Source organism: Arachis ipaensis, chromosome B06, assembly GCF_000816755.2.
Source record: "Arachis ipaensis cultivar K30076 chromosome B06, Araip1.1, whole genome shotgun sequence".
NCBI classification, from domain to species: domain Eukaryota; kingdom Viridiplantae; phylum Streptophyta; class Magnoliopsida; order Fabales; family Fabaceae; genus Arachis; species Arachis ipaensis.
In genome coordinates, this window is record NC_029790.2 from 43898084 (window position 1) to 43915145 (window position 17062).

The following is a 17062-nucleotide window of genomic DNA, read 5'->3' on the forward strand; positions in this document are numbered from 1 at the left end:
GCCCCTCAATTTCAGCCAGAAAATACCTGAAATCACATAAAAATACACAAACTCATAGTAAAGTCCAGAAATGTGAATTTAACATAAAAACTAATAAAAACATCCCTAAAAGTAACTAGATCCTACTAAAAACATACTAAAAACAATACCAAAAAGCGTATAAATTATCCGCTCATCAACAACCCAATCATTCCACATACTGTGAATAAGATCCTGTGTTTAGAAATTGTGGAACTCATCCATGAAAGCACAGGCAAGAAGCTCACTATAAATTGCAAAATTCTGAGCCCCTATTTCACTCCGTAAAGGAGCTCACCGTCAAGCTAGTGACGTTAAAGAAGTGCTTGTTGGGAGGCAACCCATCAATAATTAGAGTTTTCTTGTTTTTCTTTAAGTTTATTTAAGTTATATCAGTTACTTTACAAAATTATTTCTTTATGTTTACGATCATGAGCAGTAGTTAGAACAGAAACAAAAACAGTCAGAACTAGAAACAGAACACCCTAGAGCAGGTACCTTGCTGGCGCTGAACGCCAGACAAGGGGGCAAGAATGGGCGTTCAACGCCCAAAGAGAGTAGCCAAGATGGCATTGAACAGCACACAGGGTATCCCAAATGGGCATTCAACGCCCAAGAAGAGCAGCATTACTGGGCGTTCAATGCCCCAATGGAGGCAAGACCTGGTGTTGAACGCCAGGAAGGAGGTCTTCTATGGGCGTCCAATGCCCTATGAGGAGCATGAAGCTGGGGTTGAACGCTAGCAAGGAGCAGGAGCTGGGAGTTCAACGCCCACAAGGGAGCAGGGAATTCGAATACCCTAGCCCCTCAGGACTAGTGGGTCCCACAGAATCTCCACCTTCTTCTTTCTCTTACTTTCACTTTTCCCTACATACCCTTCCTCCAACCCTTCATACACACACTTCATACACACAAGCCCCCACTTGGCCTCCCCATAAACCCTCAACCAATCACATCCATATCTCTTCCTAAAACCATCATAACTACCACCAACCCCCACCACTTAAAATTCAAAAATTTGCCACCCAATTCCCTCTCACATGCGAGCCCATCTCTCCCTCCCTCTCCACCTATTCAATTCTTCTTCTACTCTTTTCTTCCATTTTTTTGCTCGAGGACGAGCAAAGATTTTAAGTTTGGTATTGAAAAAGCCTTGCTTTTTTCTTTCCATTAACACTGATGGCACCCAAAGTCGGAGAATCCTCTAGAAAGAGGAAAGGGAAAGCTATTGCTTCTACCTCCAAACCTTGGAAGATGGAAAGATTCATCACCAAAGCTCATCAAGACTACTTCTATGAAGTAGTGGCAAAGAAGAGGGTGATTCCTGAAGTCCCCTTTAGGCTCAAAAATAATGAGTACCCAAAGCTCCGATAAGAAATCCGGAGGAGAGGTTGGGATGTTCTAAGCAATCCTATCCCGGAAGTTGGAATCTTGATGGTATAAGAGTTCTATGCTAATGCATGGGTCATTAAACATCATGATACAAGCGTGAACCCAACCACCAAAAATTGAGCACCATGGTCCGACGAAGCCTCTTGGATTTCAGCCTAGAAAGTGTAAGGTTGGCGCTCTATTTGCCAGTAATACAAGGAGACCCACATCCTTACACTAGAAGAGTAAATTTTAATCAAAGGATGGACCAATTTCTATCAGACATTTGTGTGGAAGGAGCACAATGGAGAAAGGATGCTTATGGCAAGCCTATCCAACTAAGAAGGCTTGACCTTAAGCCAGTAGCTAGAGGATAGCTGGAATTCATCCAATGCTCTATCATCCCTATTAGCAATCGGTCAGAAGTGACCATTGATCGAGCCATCATGATTCACTGTATCATGCTTGGGGATGAAGTGGAGGTGTATGAGGTAATACCTCAAGAATTGTACAAGGTGGCAGAAAAGACCTCCACTCAAGCCAAGTTGGCATTCCCTCACCTTATATGTCACTTATGCAATTTAGCTGGAATTGACATAGAAGGAGACATCCCCATTGAGGAAGACAAGTCCATCACTAAAAGAAGGATGGAGCATGTTAGAGAGCCGGCACATGAACCACAGCAAGAGCATGTGGAGCTGCCTCAACAAGAAATTCCTGAGATGCCTCAAGGGATGCATTTTCCTTCCCAAGGCTATTGGAATCAACTGAATACTTTTCTAGGAGAATTAAGCTCCAACATGGATCAGCTGAGGATGGGATACCAAGAGCACTCTACCATCCTCCATGAAATAAGAGAATATCAAAGAGCTATGAGAGAAGAGCAACAGAGACAAGGGCGTGACATAGAAAAAATCAAGCGCTCCATTGGATTCTCTAGAGGAAGCAGTAGCCGCCGTCACTAAGGTGGATCTGTTCCCTTAATCCCCTGTTACCTATGTTATTTTTTCTGTTTTCCATGTATTTTATCTTATTGTCTATTTCTAGTGCATGATCATCTTTATTCATGTCTTAAAGCTATGAAATATTCCACATATCTCTCACCTTGCTTGAAAGAAAATTTTATTTGAAAAAGAATAGGGAGATACATGAATTTCGAGTTATATCATAAGAATAGTTCAATTATCTTGATGTGGTGGCATTGCTTTTACTTTCTGAATGTATGAATGAATAGTGCATATTTGATGTTGGAGTTAAGAATGTTGGCTCTTGAAAGAATGATGAAAAAAGAGAAGTATTATTGGTAATCTGAAAAATCCAAAAAATTGATTCTTGAAGCAAAAAAAAGGAGCAAAAGGAAAGAAGCGAAAAAAAAAAGCAGAAAAAAAAAAGAAAAAGAAAAAGCCAATAGCTCTTTAAACCAAAAGGCAAGAGCAAGGATCCAAGGCTTTGAGCAACAATGGTTAGGAGAGCCTAAAAGAAACAAAATCTTAGCCTAAACAGTTCAAATGAGTTGCTCCCCTAACTATATGCTTGTGGTGTGAAGGTGTCAAGTGAAAAGCTTGAGACTGAGCAGTTAAAGTCGTGATCCAAAGCAAAAGAGTGTACTTAAGAACTATGGACACCACTGGCTGGGGATTCTAGCAAAGCTGAATCACAATCCTAAAGGGTTCACCCAATTAAGTGTCTATGGCGTTTATGTATCCGGTGGTAATACTGAAAAACAAAGCGCTTAGGGTCACGGCCAAGACTCAAAAGAAGTTGTGTCCAAGAATCAAAGAACTAAACTAGGAGAGTCAATAATATCATCTGGATTCTAAGTTCCTAAAAATGCCAATTATTCTGAGCTTTAGAGGAAAGTAAGATGCCAAAACTATTTAGAAGTGAATAGTTACTAGTCCTGCTCATCTAATTGAAGCTGAGCTTTATTGAAAACTCTGAGATTTATTGTATCCTTCTCTTCTTTTAATCCTACTTGTTTTTGGTTGCTTGGGGACAAGCAACAGTTTAAGTTTGGTATTCTGATTAGCGGATATTTTATATGCTTTTTGGCATCATTTTCATATAATTTTTATTATGTTTTATTTAAGTTTTATTATATTTTCATAGGGTTTAGTGCAAAATTCAAATTTTTGGATTCTACTTTGAGTTGTTGTGTTTTCTGATGATTTTAGGTAAATTCTGGCTGAAATTGAGAAGCTTTGGAAACGTCTGAGTCAGAGACAAAGAAAGGACGGCAGATGCTGTCAGATTCTGACCTCTGTGCACTCGAAGGAGCATTTTTGGAGCTACAGAAGTCCAAATGGCACGTTCTCAACAACATTGGAAAGCTAACATCAAGGCTTTTCAGAAATATATAATAGTCTATACTTTGCTCTGTACATGAAGGTCCAAAACTGGCGTTCAACACCAGTACTTCACCCTCTTGCTAGCATTGGACACCCAAAAGGGAGCAGCTGGCATCCAACGCCCAAAAAGGAGTCCAAAGCTGGCGTTCAATGCTCAAATAGGGTACTAGCTCGTGGAGTCACCCTTAGCTCAGCCCAAACACTCACCAAGTAGGCCCCAGAAGTGGATTTTTGCACTATCAACCTAGTTTACCTATTTCTGTAATCCTTAGTTGCTAGACTAGTATATATAGAACAAAGATCACCCTTGTTAGAGATCTTTGCCCATTCGAATCTTTCATTACTTTTCTGTAAGCTATGTGTCACTAACCTCCTAGGTTAAGGTTAGGAGCTCTACTGATTCTTATGGATTAATAATATCACTATTCTATTTCAATCTATGCTTGATTCTATTCTAAGATGTATCTTCTTTCTTCATCCTAATGAATTGGGAATGTAACTTGATTGTCATCCCCATTCTACATGGGTTCTTGCGAGTCGTTGACGGGATAGCACTGAACCACAAGCTTGATTATACATCTCTTAGACGGCTAATCCATGACTTCGTTGAGGACTTGGAGACATCAGTTAAGCCGAGGTACGGGGCGATTAGGGCCTTTGTGGTATAGGCTAGAATCAATGGAGCAGCATTCTCTGATCTGGAAGATCCAACCTTGTCTGTGGCACTTTGAGTAGGATCCCCAAGGGAATGGACTGCTAGAGCTTCACCCCCGTTCAGATTGGATGACCATTGACCTGGCATTTGATCTGAAGCAAAAAAGATTAATGACCACTGACCTGGCGTTAGTCACTTACAGCCTGCCATGGAATGAATCATTAGAAGTTGAACTAGACGGTGAAAAAAGTTGATCCAGAAGGAAGAAGTATTTCCGAAGCCTCAACTGCTCTCTTATCATTGATTTCACACCACTTAAGTAATTCTATCTTTATCCTATTTTTATGCGTTTTCCACAACAACTATATTTTCTATCCACCTGACTAAGACCTACAAGATAGCCATTGCTTGTTCAAACTAACAATCTCCGTGGGATCGACCCTCACTCACCTGAGGTATTACTTGGACGACCCAGTGCACTTGCTGGTCTATCTGTGCGAATATTGTAGAGTCAATTTCGTGCACCAACGACCACGAGGAGGACCTCGATGGCCCCATTGTGGATTTCGCCTGTATTGGGCATCCCTATTATGAAATTCTTTGTAATTTCGTATCCATTGGACACCTAACGCCTGTGAACGGCTCAGAGGTGCAGCATGACTTCTTCGAGGGCCACCAGAACTCCATCCCTCTATTCTTCGATTTGGTTGCCTTTGTCTAACCTATTCTTCTTTGTGGGTGAATTCTTTCTTCATTTTTTCCTTCTCGAATATTGTTACAGCCTCAGCGTTAAAAACTGCATTACATCAAAGACGCAGAGATACATTCCGATCTTTCAATTTTTGTTGTATTAAGAATTCCAACAGCCCATCACCCACTCTAGGGTAAACCGCTCGAACATTAGACTCAAAGTCTCCCAAGGCAGTTTCTAAATCATAAGTAAAGCCAACCATATTTACGCCAAAGCATGGTTTAGCAAAACTGACCCCATCATCAAAGGGATCAGAATCAACCTTCATCTCTTTCTTTCCATCATCAAATTTCAACCGCCCTGCCATGATTGCTTCTTGTATCAAGTCCCTAAAATAGACATAATTATTAGTCGAATGGCTAGTTGCTTGATGAAACATACAGTAAGGTTTCCCGTTTAAATCTTTTATCGAAAGCAAAGTTCTACCTTCAAGTAAAACTAGCTGTTTATCTTTAAGCAACACATTGAATATTTGATCCGATTTTGAAATATCAAAACTATATTTTTTCCCACTCTTATGTTTTGAGTCACTCGATCTATCACTATTTGGGATCTTCCTAAGTAAAGAACAAGCATAAGGCGGTTCTTTCTGTAGTTTAACCAAATCGACTTATGCTTCTAAATCAGATTTCTCACTCGAGGATTCCATTGCTACATATGATACCTTCTCTTTTCGAGAAAAAACTTACTTTTCATCTTTCTCTCATCATTCTTATATTTTTTTTCTAACTATTTCTACCTGACGCACCCTTTCATCCAAATGAGCCAAATCAGGTATATGAACATTAAGCAACTTTCGACGCATATAAAAACCTAGTCCTATAGTTGCTATTTTCACTACTTCACTCTCAGGAAGAGACACATAACATAAAACTTCAAGCGTTTTTGAAACAAATCATGTAATCATCAATTGACTCTCCATCATCACGTTTCAAAGCCACTAGATCGGTAACCGCTACATTTAACTCTCCTCTATAAAAGTGAGCATGGAAAGCACTCTCTAACTGTGTCCAAGTCGTCATCGAATTAGGCCTAAGATTTGAAAACCAAGTAAATGCATTCTTCGTTAGCAAAGAAGGAAAAAACTTCATTTTCAAATTCTAGTCATTAAACAGATTTTTTATTTCGACTAAAAATCTGGCAATATACTCAGTAATTGATTCGCCAACTTCTCCTGCAAATTTTGTAATTATCTTAGGATTAAACACTCCTCATGGTTTCCTCCTACATTTTGTCTCTCACCCTCATCATAATCAACAATTTGAGCAATCCGCTCTACTTGCCTAGCAAGACACTCAAACTTCATCTCATGATCTGCCATCAAAGGATTCAAGATTGTAGTCATTTGTTGGGTTAACAAGTTAACCAAATCATAATGACTTTCTTCTACAAGTTGTCGAAATACTGCCATTGAATTAGAAACATTCGATGTATAACCCAAATTATAATCCCGAGAATACTCAGGATGTGGTTGTGACAATCAAACATTATTCACCCCAACTGTACCTCCAAATCAAATTAGAGGAGCAAAACCACCTACTGGTGGTGTATACCCTAGAGGAAGGCCATAAGGAGGCCAACCAGTGGTTACCAGGGGTTGAGTTTGTAATGTGTTACCATGTGGGCATGTATTACGTCCATTAATCCCTGTTTGAAAACTAGTAACCACTATACTTTCACTCACTATATTTCCTTCCAGACGTGAAGTCACGTCCGAAGATTGTGCAAATATAGGTGCACTATCAATTATGGATGAACCACCATTAACATTCGAAACCTCGTCTGTCATGTGTACGATTCTTCCACTTCTCAATTGCATACACTATGACAACATATAACCATTTGACACACTTGAATTTTTAAACTGTCCCACTGGGCATGCCAATTTGTTTTGTCAATTTTTAACAAATCGAAAGTGGTTCGATATCTAAGGTCTAGGAGTGAAACCTACTCCTCTTTGTGAGTACCAATTATCTAAAAGTGTATAAAAGGACCTTTCGATTGATTAAAATAAAAAGGAAATCTGAAGGATAAACAAAGCAATTTTGAAAATAAATTGACTAGAACTGGAATAAATTGCATTGAATTTAAATGAAAGCAATAAAGTGCCTTCGATCAAATCAAAGGGCTTTTGAAATTGAAATTAAAGTACTGAAATGTATAATTGAACACGGAAATTAAACGTTGCTTTGAAAAGTAAATTTGCAAAGAAAAAAGACAACAGAAAATGTAAATGAAAATGTAAAAACAATGGAACGAACCCTACAAAGAGTAACTCGAGGCACACTACAAGAAAAAAGGTCTGTCGGCACACTTTTTTTTGCCACGCTTTTGCGAGGGTGGCCACTGATTTGTGATTTGGCCACACTTTTTTTTTCACGCTTGAAAAGCATGGCCATAGAGGGAAATCAGCACGCTTTTACGAGGGTGGCCACTTATTTGAAATTTGGCCACGCTTTTTTATTGCCACACTTAAAAAGGGTGGCCATAGAGGAAAATCGGCACGCTTTTACGACGGTGGCCACTGATTTAAAATTTGGCCACACTTTTTTGTCACACTTGATAGAGGGAAATTGGCACGCTTTAAAAGCGTGGCTATACTGTGTTTATTTTGGCACCGTAAAAAAACGTGCCGATAGAGTTCCCTCTCCTAAAATTTAGTTTCCCACTTATTCTTTTTCACACTTAACTTTTTTTCTAAGTTTTCAAATTTTAACCCTAAAGATGATAACAACAACACACTAGTTTCTTATTATTACCAAATTCACTTTTAACCCTAAAATTCACTTTCAAACCCTAAACATACAGTGACATCACTTCATCTTCACTCTCGAACCCAGCAGCCTTCATCGCCATCATCGTTGAGCTTCCTTCGTCGTTCATCGTTGAACCCAGCAGCCTTCACTCTCGAACACTAGTTTCATATAGCTTCCTTCCTCGTTCATCGTCATCTTCATCACTGCCCTTCATCTCACCTAGCCTTCATCGCCTTCGTCTCACCCAGCCTTTATCACCGTACCCAGAAAACCCTAACCTCCATCATGCCGCCATCTATCTCACCGTCGCCACCCTTCGAGCTCAAGATCACAACCAGGTTCGTCCTTGAATGCCATTTCTCTTGCTGTTTTGCTTGTCGTCCCTCTCGCCGTTCTGCTCGGAAAGCTGCTCGCCTCTGTCTGGGTTCGCCACACCTCTCTTTGCTCTCTGTTTTTCTGTTTTTTTCTTTGTTATCTCTCAGTCCGTTGCTTCTCCCTGTTACTCTCCGTTCGGTCTCCTTCGTTCCTTTTCAGCCTCATCCATGGGAGACTACAGCAATGATCCTCTCATGCGCAACCAAAACGCTGCCGTTCAGGCCCGCACCAAAGCCCAGAACCGCGCCAACGTTCTTCAGCTCAAGCTGGTAAACTCTTCCATCAAGATTTACCTTCATCACACATAATAACTCCATTATTTCTTTGCCTTGATTTTTTATGTTGAAGACATTTCTAGAGATAATAAAATTTGTTTCCTCAATGCCCTAGATTTCAACATGTGACTAAGTCTGTATACGATTTCTCGGTTGCAGAAATTTTTTTTGTACCATTTTTAAGTTTTAACTATTTCTTTATTGAGCAGATTGGACAGAGTCGCCCAACTGGTCTCACAGTGAATATATTGAATCGTTTTGAGCCTAGGCCTCCTTTAGAGTATAAGCCTCCTCCGGAGAAAAGAAAATGTCCACCATTAACTGGTGCTTAATCTTTCTTTGGTAGCATGTGTTTGATATTTATGGGGTAGTTTTTATTTTACTTTATTTTATTTTTCACAAGGGATGGCACAATTTGTGAGTAAGTTTGCAGAGCTTGCCGATCCGGAATATGCTCCTCCTAAACCAGTAGTCGAGACTCCTGTAATGTTCTGTTCTATTGAACTAATGAATTCTGATTAATATTATTGTGTTGTACATAATTTCATGTTCTTGGGTGGTTGTTGCACCTGGTATGTATGGACGGTTTTATGCAATGAGTTTCTTTTTAGTTTTCTTTAATTACTGGTGTGTTTGAAGTTGATTTCTGTTTTGTGTTAGTTTGCCTTGCCAAGAAGTATTGTCTAATGCTCGAGACAATCTCTTCTGTTACTATTATTTTGTAACTAATATGTATCCTGAGTCTTGTTTAATCAATTAATCCACTATTTGGTCATGATCTACAAGTTTTTTAATTTAGGTTATGCAATGCATTTTGCAAGACTTTGAAATATGCTTGTTAGATATATAGTCATTCTTGTGTCTTTACCTAAGAATTTAAGAATTTGGAATAAGTGGTTTTATGATTCATGAGATGATATTATCTTCTATGACCAAATGTCTAAAGTTCAATCCTTATTATCCTAAAAGATTGAATTTCAGCATAAGGCAAAAATGGGCCTATACTAATTCACCCTTTAAATTTAAAAGAGGCTCTTGCGTGAGAGGGCGTATTAAACATATAACTATTCATGTGCTTTGTCCTCTTCTAGTTGTAGCAAATTGGTGTCTTGCATGGTGATGTTCCGAAACAGCATTTGCTTGCATCATAAATGTTAGGAACAAAAATTAGCAAAGCTTGAAGCCTGAAATACTGCAACAACTTAATAACAGAAAGCATACCCTATCAATTTTTGTATTGGCATGCTTCTTTAGTTCATATTTATATATAAACAAGTTAAACTCAATTTGAAGATAAATGTTCTGTTCAAAGCAGTAGGGACCAGATTAAAAGCTTTTAAAATTATAAGCATTTAATTATAAATTGAATGAAATTATAGTAAGTAATTTAACTATATGTTTTTTAACTGTATGTTACTCTTAGAATCTCTTCTACTATTATACTGTCCGTCCTTATAGTTTTCTCAAATTTATAATTAAATTCGGATAGTTTAGGGTATAGAAATTTTGCCATTAAAGCTTAAGTGTTGCTAACTTCAATTTGGATATGAATATTATGTTAATTCTAATGTGAATAATAAAGTGAAAAAATTCTAAGTAAAAATTCTTGCAATATATGTAAGCTTATCAAAGCAAAATTTGACATCACCCTTCAGTGTTTCTACTTTCTTTCTTAAATTAGGCACTGCCATTTTCTTTATTAATGCTATTGTGTTTGCTGTGTTGGAAATGATGGGGTTAAAAAAATTTGATGCTAATCAAAATGATGGGGTTAAACAAATTTGCTATGTGTTTGCTCTTTTTTACTGACTTGTATTTGATGGTTTTAACCTCTCCCTCTAAGATTTTGAGATCTGAAAAGCATAAAAAAATCTCTTAGAAAATTATCTGATTCTTAGTAAAAGATTTTAGCTTCTGTTATACTATATTTTTCAAATTGAGTTTAACCTTCTACCAATTTTCAGGTTGACATTAATAATTTGGAGGAGTATATATCTTTAGTGGTTGATGCAACTGTCAAGACTGGGATCACACGTCAAATGGAAGCATTTAAAGCAGGATTCAACCAGGTTAGATACTGGTCTTCATCAATAGAAAGGAGTTTTAATTTTGATTAATTATGTTTGGTATTAAATTCTCAAAATGAGTTTTGATTGTTATTAGGAAGTGCATAGTATTAAATTGTATTATATTTATTTATTTTAATCATGGCCTATTCTTATCTCCCCCTTTACTAATTTTTTTTAATTATCCCCGAGACATGCTGAAAGAGAACTTGACAGGTTAAATTATATAGGATTAAATATTTTTTCCTCTGCTGCTATTTCTGAACTTTAAGAGTTCACTGATACATAGCATCAATAAGGTAGCATGTCATGAGTTATTTTCTGTACATAGCCTTATCTATGTGTCTTGTCTTGATATTGTTTGTGAATTAAGAGGGTGGTGCTTTACTGCTTGCGTCAACAAGGCAAACAGATGAGTTGGACTATAGTTGGAAAATTCGTTAAGGATTCTTTTTCCAGTTTACTTGAATTCAAAATTTTAACACTTGTCACTTGTTTCTTTCTTCTGGTCATTTCAGGTTTTTAACATATCATTTTCACAAATTTTTATGCTCATCCTGGTCATTTCAAAATTTTTACTTAAGGTTATATTTTATGCTCATCCTGATTGATGCTATTTTCAGTTACTTGAAATTATTAGAAAATTCTTTGTAATGTGGTGTCTGGGTTGACTGCCTGCCTGCCTATCAAAATACTAGTGGCTAGCAATTAACTGACTTTATTGTGATGAAAGTCAAGTGGATTATTTGCTCTAATAACTCATTACATCTTTAGTTTAATGGGTGGCCTAAATATGCTAAGATGGTCTTCTCTTTTAATAACTAAGTACATTTTTAACATATGATTACATGTTTGGGTGCAACTTTCGTCAACTGCAGCCAATGCTTCGTCTAATGAGAATGGGCCTTTGGAATCAGCAGATAATGACTTGCCAAGTGTGATGACATATGCTAATTACCTGAATCTTCCACCTTATTCTACCAAGGTATAATTCATCATATAGATTTGATGATTCATTATCATGCTCATTGAGGTTTCTTTCGGTACTGATTTACAATACCCCATATTTTCTTGGCAGGAAATTATGTCTAACAAGCTACTCTATGCAATCAATGAGGGGGCAGGAATCCTTTGATTTATCATGAGTCTCAGGAACTAACCAAGCTATCCCTGAATATTAATATGATGAATCAGGGCTTTTGAGGCTGAATTAATTTTTGGTTGCATGTACTTCCCCTCTTCTCATCTCAAATAATGGCAGTTGAATCGGATTGGCACATTTTCAAGGTGTAAAGGGATTCGCGGGGCTCATTTTAGCTATTAGTGTATGTTGTATTTTTCAACTAATAAATTTTATTTCTTTTTGACAAATGTGATGAAAGTTCATGTATGTTGGATTAGTTAATTTAAAATTATATAAAAAATTTCTATTGTTTAAATTAGTCATTAAAATTATGATTCAAAATTATATATTAATTTTGCAATGTTTAATTAGGAAAATTCATAAACAAGTATACTCATAAGTATTTTTATCTAAATAGTCATATTTTTTGCTATTGGCACGCTTTTTAAGCGTAGCCATATCTTCTCGTAATCATCAACAGGCACGCTTATCAAGCGTAGCCACATTTTCTCCTATTGGCACGCTTAAAAAGCATAGCCATATCTTTTCCTATCGGTACGCTTTTGAAGTGTAGCCAAAACTACCCACTGGGCACGCTTCCAAAAGCGTGGCGATATGTACACTTATCGATACGCTTCTCAAGCGTACCTATAGGTTAAGATCTATGGCCACGTTTTTTAATCGTGGCAAGAGATGAAAGCATGCCAACCAAAAAAGCGTGCTGATAGATCTTCAAAAGCGTGACCATAGAGCAACCGGCACGCTGGCGGATGTGACCCTTTCAAAAGCGTGCCGATAGCTCAAAAAGCGTGGCGAAAAGCTATCGGCACACTTTTTTGCACTTTTCGGCACGCTTTAAAAGCGTGGCAGAAAGCTTATTTTCTTGTAGTGGCAGACTCAGAAAGTTTCTAAGATGTGAGTGTGCTTGAGTATTTTTTCTGAAAAGATTCCAACCCTTGTTCTTTCGAGTCTTCTCATACTTATAAGAATCTTCAACCAATCAGATTGAAATGTAACTTCCACGTTCATTAGCCTTTAAACAACTGTTCCCGCTCCTTTTGTCTAACACAAATAACTGCTAGAAATAACCTTCGACACTTGAACTCTTCGATTCACGACAACAAAAGCGGAAGATAGCGGCAGATTATTAGTGTCTGTTTTGATAGCCGCTATAATTTTCTAATTTAACGGCGATTCTGGCTGCGGTTTTAAGAAGAGCAGTTGTATGATGTGATTTGCAGTGATTTTGACAACCCACCGCTAACCTGGCTTTTTTAATCCATCAAGGTTCGGGCTCAACTTGCCCTCTTTCTGTTTCATTCAATGTCGCCGCCAGATTTTCACCATCACCGTCCATCACTGGTTATGCTCTTTCTTCCTTTCTTTGTTTGTTTGGGTATTCGCTTTCTTATTTTGTCTTCTTTTTTCTCCTAGGTCATTGATTTTATTTTTTTCATTGCTGGAGCAGTAAAACGAGGTGAATTCTTGAAATTTGTCTAATTATACTAACTAATTGTGTTGTTGCAAGTCCAATTTTTATTTTGGCTAATTGATTTTTGTCTAATTTTACTATGAAATCCATTGCTCCATGAGCCCCCCAAATCTTGTTAACCCTAACCCTTACTCCATGAGCTTTGATTGGCGCTGCTTCTGCTGGTCCTGACCCCGAAGCAGTGCTCCCCTGCTTCCTTTCTTTTGCCAAATCTGCTCTATCCGTGGTTCAAATTTGCTGCAGCTGTACGAGTTTCTTGCCACAGTCGCCTCCGGCCTCTGTTGCCACCACCACCATCTCAGGTTCTTCTCTTTCTTCTTTTTATTTCATTACTGGGGTTTCGTTTTCTTATTTACCTTTTTATTTGGATTCTTGGATTTGTCAATTGATTGAACACCGAAAGTTATATTTTAATTAACAACTTAAAGCAATCAAAGGTGACTTGAGGAGTAATTTTTTTCTCCATATTTTATATCAATAGATTATATATATTGAATTTGTCAGTTGATTTGAATGCTAATTTTGATGAGTTAGATAAAGATGATGAAGTCCTTGTTTTTTTATATGAGATTTTGGGTGCTAAATACTTATTTTTTTAATCTCTATTAAACATGCGGCATTTACACGGTCCAAGAGCCGTGATTATGTTCCTTATGCGAATGCCCCTTACAAGAGCTTAACAGTGGAAAAGGCTGTGCAAAACTGGATACAATATGAAGGAAATGGTTTCAGGTTTTCTGGTGGAGGCACACAGTTTCCCTAAGGAGCTGATGCTTATAATTGATGAATTAGCATCTGTTATTCCACTGGACAATGGCATGGTTAGAACTGCTTTAAATACTGGTTGTGGGATGAGTTGACATTCCTTGTTCTGTTTTATTCTTGCATTTCTCATCTGCATCTTATTGGAATGAAGGAATTCTAAGTTTTCACTTAATAATTAATTATAAGCTTTTATCTTGGTTCCTTCTACTTCTAAATGATTCTTCCATGCAAAATTTTAAACTCCTATACTATATGTGCAGTAGGTGTTATATCCTATCTCATTTGATGGTTATTGGTGATGGTAGGTTGCTAATTGGAAGGAATACCTGTTTAAGAAAAATGTTGTTACAATGTTAATTGCCCAAAGGACTCTCATGAAGCACAAGTGAAATTTGCTTTAGAAAGAGGTGTTCCGGCTATCATTGGCATTCTTGGAACCATCATGTGTGCTACTAACTCTGAATAATTCCATGATAGAGATATCTGTATTTTTTTAGTGTAACTTTTTGTTTCCATCATGAGTCTGCCTTTGATGGTTCATGTAATAAGTACCATGCTATTAGAGGTTCTATTCGTTTGGTGTTTTATGGTTCTCAACTAAACTGTGTTTTGCTTTCTTAGGGATTTATCCTCCTGTAAATGAGATAGTTAAACAATACGAAAAATTTCTTTTGCTTGAACGGCTGTTGGAAAGGTTATTTGCAAGGAAACACAGAGTATGTTCACCAATTATGTGATTGTTTCTCAATACATTATTTTATTTTCTCCAAGTTGTTATGGTTATTTGTGTTTGCCAATTGCTTTCAGGTTTTGATATTCAATCAGTGGACCAAAGTGTTAGACATACTGGATTACTATTTGAGTTAGAAAGGATTTGAAGTTTGTGAAATTTATGGTAATGTTAGACATACTGCATTAGCATGAGCCGTTAATTTGAATTTATTTGTTGCTCTTGTTATAAGTTTTATATACTTCTTTATATTTTTAATCCAAGTTGGACAATTTATTGATATTAATTTATAGCATGGTTGTCTGCAAATTTTATTCTAAGTTGTACTCACATGCTGATCATATAATGGAAACCATCCAGCGGCATTTCAAGAATGAAGAAGTTCAGGTGAGTCTTCATTGCTTGAGTGAGATGTAGACTGTATATAATGTTAATCTTCAAAAACATGTCATAGCTTGGCAAACGCCTGATAAGTATGAGGAATCATGTGGAAGGCTTTGGCTTGAGAAGGCTGTGGCTACCGTGAGTATGGCTTTTTTGTTCTATTTTTTATTTATTTATTATTTTTGTTTTATTGAATTCTTGTAGTCAATTATGTTTTATTGCACTTAAGAGTTGCACTTTCTTGGTATTCTTTTACTATGTTTGGTTTTCCTTCCATTGTTATTCGTGAGACATTTTCACTTAGGATTCTAATGAGATAATGATCAATTTTATAATATTATTTTCTACTAATTTATTATGCAGTAATTTATGGGGACTGGAATAATTAGGTAGCTTCGTGGAGAAATAATTTTTTTAATATAACAGTGAAGATTACGGCGGTTATACACCTCTGCTATTCTTTTAAAAAAAAATGCATGCTGAATTGCAGCGGTTCATAACCGCCACAACTTTTTTTTAAAACCTGTTTTTCAAATAGCGGCAGTTTAAAACCGCCGCAAATAACTCATTCCATTTAGCGGCGGTTATACCAGCAGTTGCTGGAAACCACCGCAAAATACCATCCCCGCGCCCTTAAGGAAGGTGGTTTTTAATCCGCTGGTGTTCTATTTTGCGGCTTTCTTGTCATAAACTTTCTCGAAACAGAAGTTTATTGTTTTTTAAAACACAAACTTACTAAATCTCGAATTTAACATCTCTTCAAAATAGAGTATTTTCGGCTAATAATATCTTATATGAAATGTTTCACCAAAAGTGCGAAAAACTACTCCCTTCTTTAAATAATTATCTCTTTTACTTTTTAGATTTATTACATCATGTAGTTATGCACAAACACCATAGCACATTTTCCCCATTGAGAAATTTCACACACCACCGGCTTTTCTTAATGCAGAATAGCAGCAAATCTTAGTGTCGGTAAGACTTTATCACTTATTTTGGATGGGGTATTTAATTTGTTCAATGATTGAATGCTTTTAGCTAAGCTTTTGTTTTGTTTTGTTTTGTTTTTCAATGCATGCATGTCCTGTGGATGATGTAATAAGCATCCAAAGGCTATATTGAAAATTCATTTCAAATGTTTCTGATTGCGATTACCCTCATCTTGTCTCATCATCATTTAATCAACTTGTTATGTTTGTAGGATTATCCTTTTTCCTCTGCCCTTCAATAATGTTGTCACATAATGTATATTCTTGGATAGATTATCCTTTAATTTCTTCTTATTGCTTTTTAATTTAATTTGTTTTTAACTTCCATCAGAAAAATAAAACAAAATAAAATTGCTTTTTCCATACAAGCATCTCAAATTTTCTTTGCATGTGAGACAAGTAGATATACATAGAAATACAAGATAATAGACACACAAAAAAAAAGACATTTCACTTTGCATGTAACTGAAGCTTTTTATGGCCCCCTCCTTGTTTTTTATTTTCCTATGATGTTTGCTCAGTAAATTAAACGTATCGCTATCAACCTCTTTCAGCAAGAGAAATCATTCATACTAATTAACTTTCTGCCCTTTACGGTTACAATCAGACATAAAGTACTAGGCTACTAGCTATAGCACTATTTGGGAGTAGCGCTAATAACATAGTTAAAGAACACTTACATTGATAGTTACATAAATTTTCGTCCTTAGAACTTTGAATATATCAGCATATTTGTTTTACAGAATATTTGGTAACTAAAAAATATTAGTAAAAAAAAATCATAATTTATCTTTTTTAGTATTTATTAATTGTTACGATAATTAATAAATATTAAATAAGATAAATTTTAACTGTGTTTTTAACATAACAGTTAATAATAATAATACGATGATATATATATATATATTCAGCCCTTTCACAAATATATAGAGGTAATAAATAGTGTAATTTCTAAAATTATCGT

The 17062-nt window shown here is 36.5% G+C and overlaps 1 protein-coding gene and 1 long non-coding RNA gene across 6 annotated transcripts; both read left to right on the top strand.

Annotated features, from left to right (window-relative positions):
• On the top strand, positions 7784-11986 carry LOC107648395. Of its 5 annotated transcripts, XM_021104450.1 has the most exons (7): positions 7857-8323; positions 8434-8543; positions 8759-8873; positions 8953-9032; positions 10514-10618; positions 11478-11600; positions 11694-11986. In XM_021104450.1, the coding sequence occupies exons 1-7, from the start codon at positions 8185-8187 to the stop codon at positions 11748-11750; spliced, it is 729 nt and encodes a 242-aa protein (XP_020960109.1). In that variant the 5' UTR covers positions 7857-8184; the 3' UTR covers positions 11751-11986. The 5 variants fall into 5 exon arrangements, with proteins under 5 accessions (XP_020960110.1, XP_020960112.1, XP_020960108.1 ...); XM_021104453.1 differs by having other exon boundaries at positions 7815-8543; positions 11536-11600; positions 11694-11736; XM_021104449.1 differs by having other exon boundaries at positions 7854-8543.
• Positions 12702-15486, top strand: LOC110263311. Its single transcript, XR_002348724.1, has 3 exons — positions 12702-14051; positions 14301-14711; positions 14803-15486. It is a non-coding gene; the product is annotated as an uncharacterized LOC110263311 (long non-coding RNA).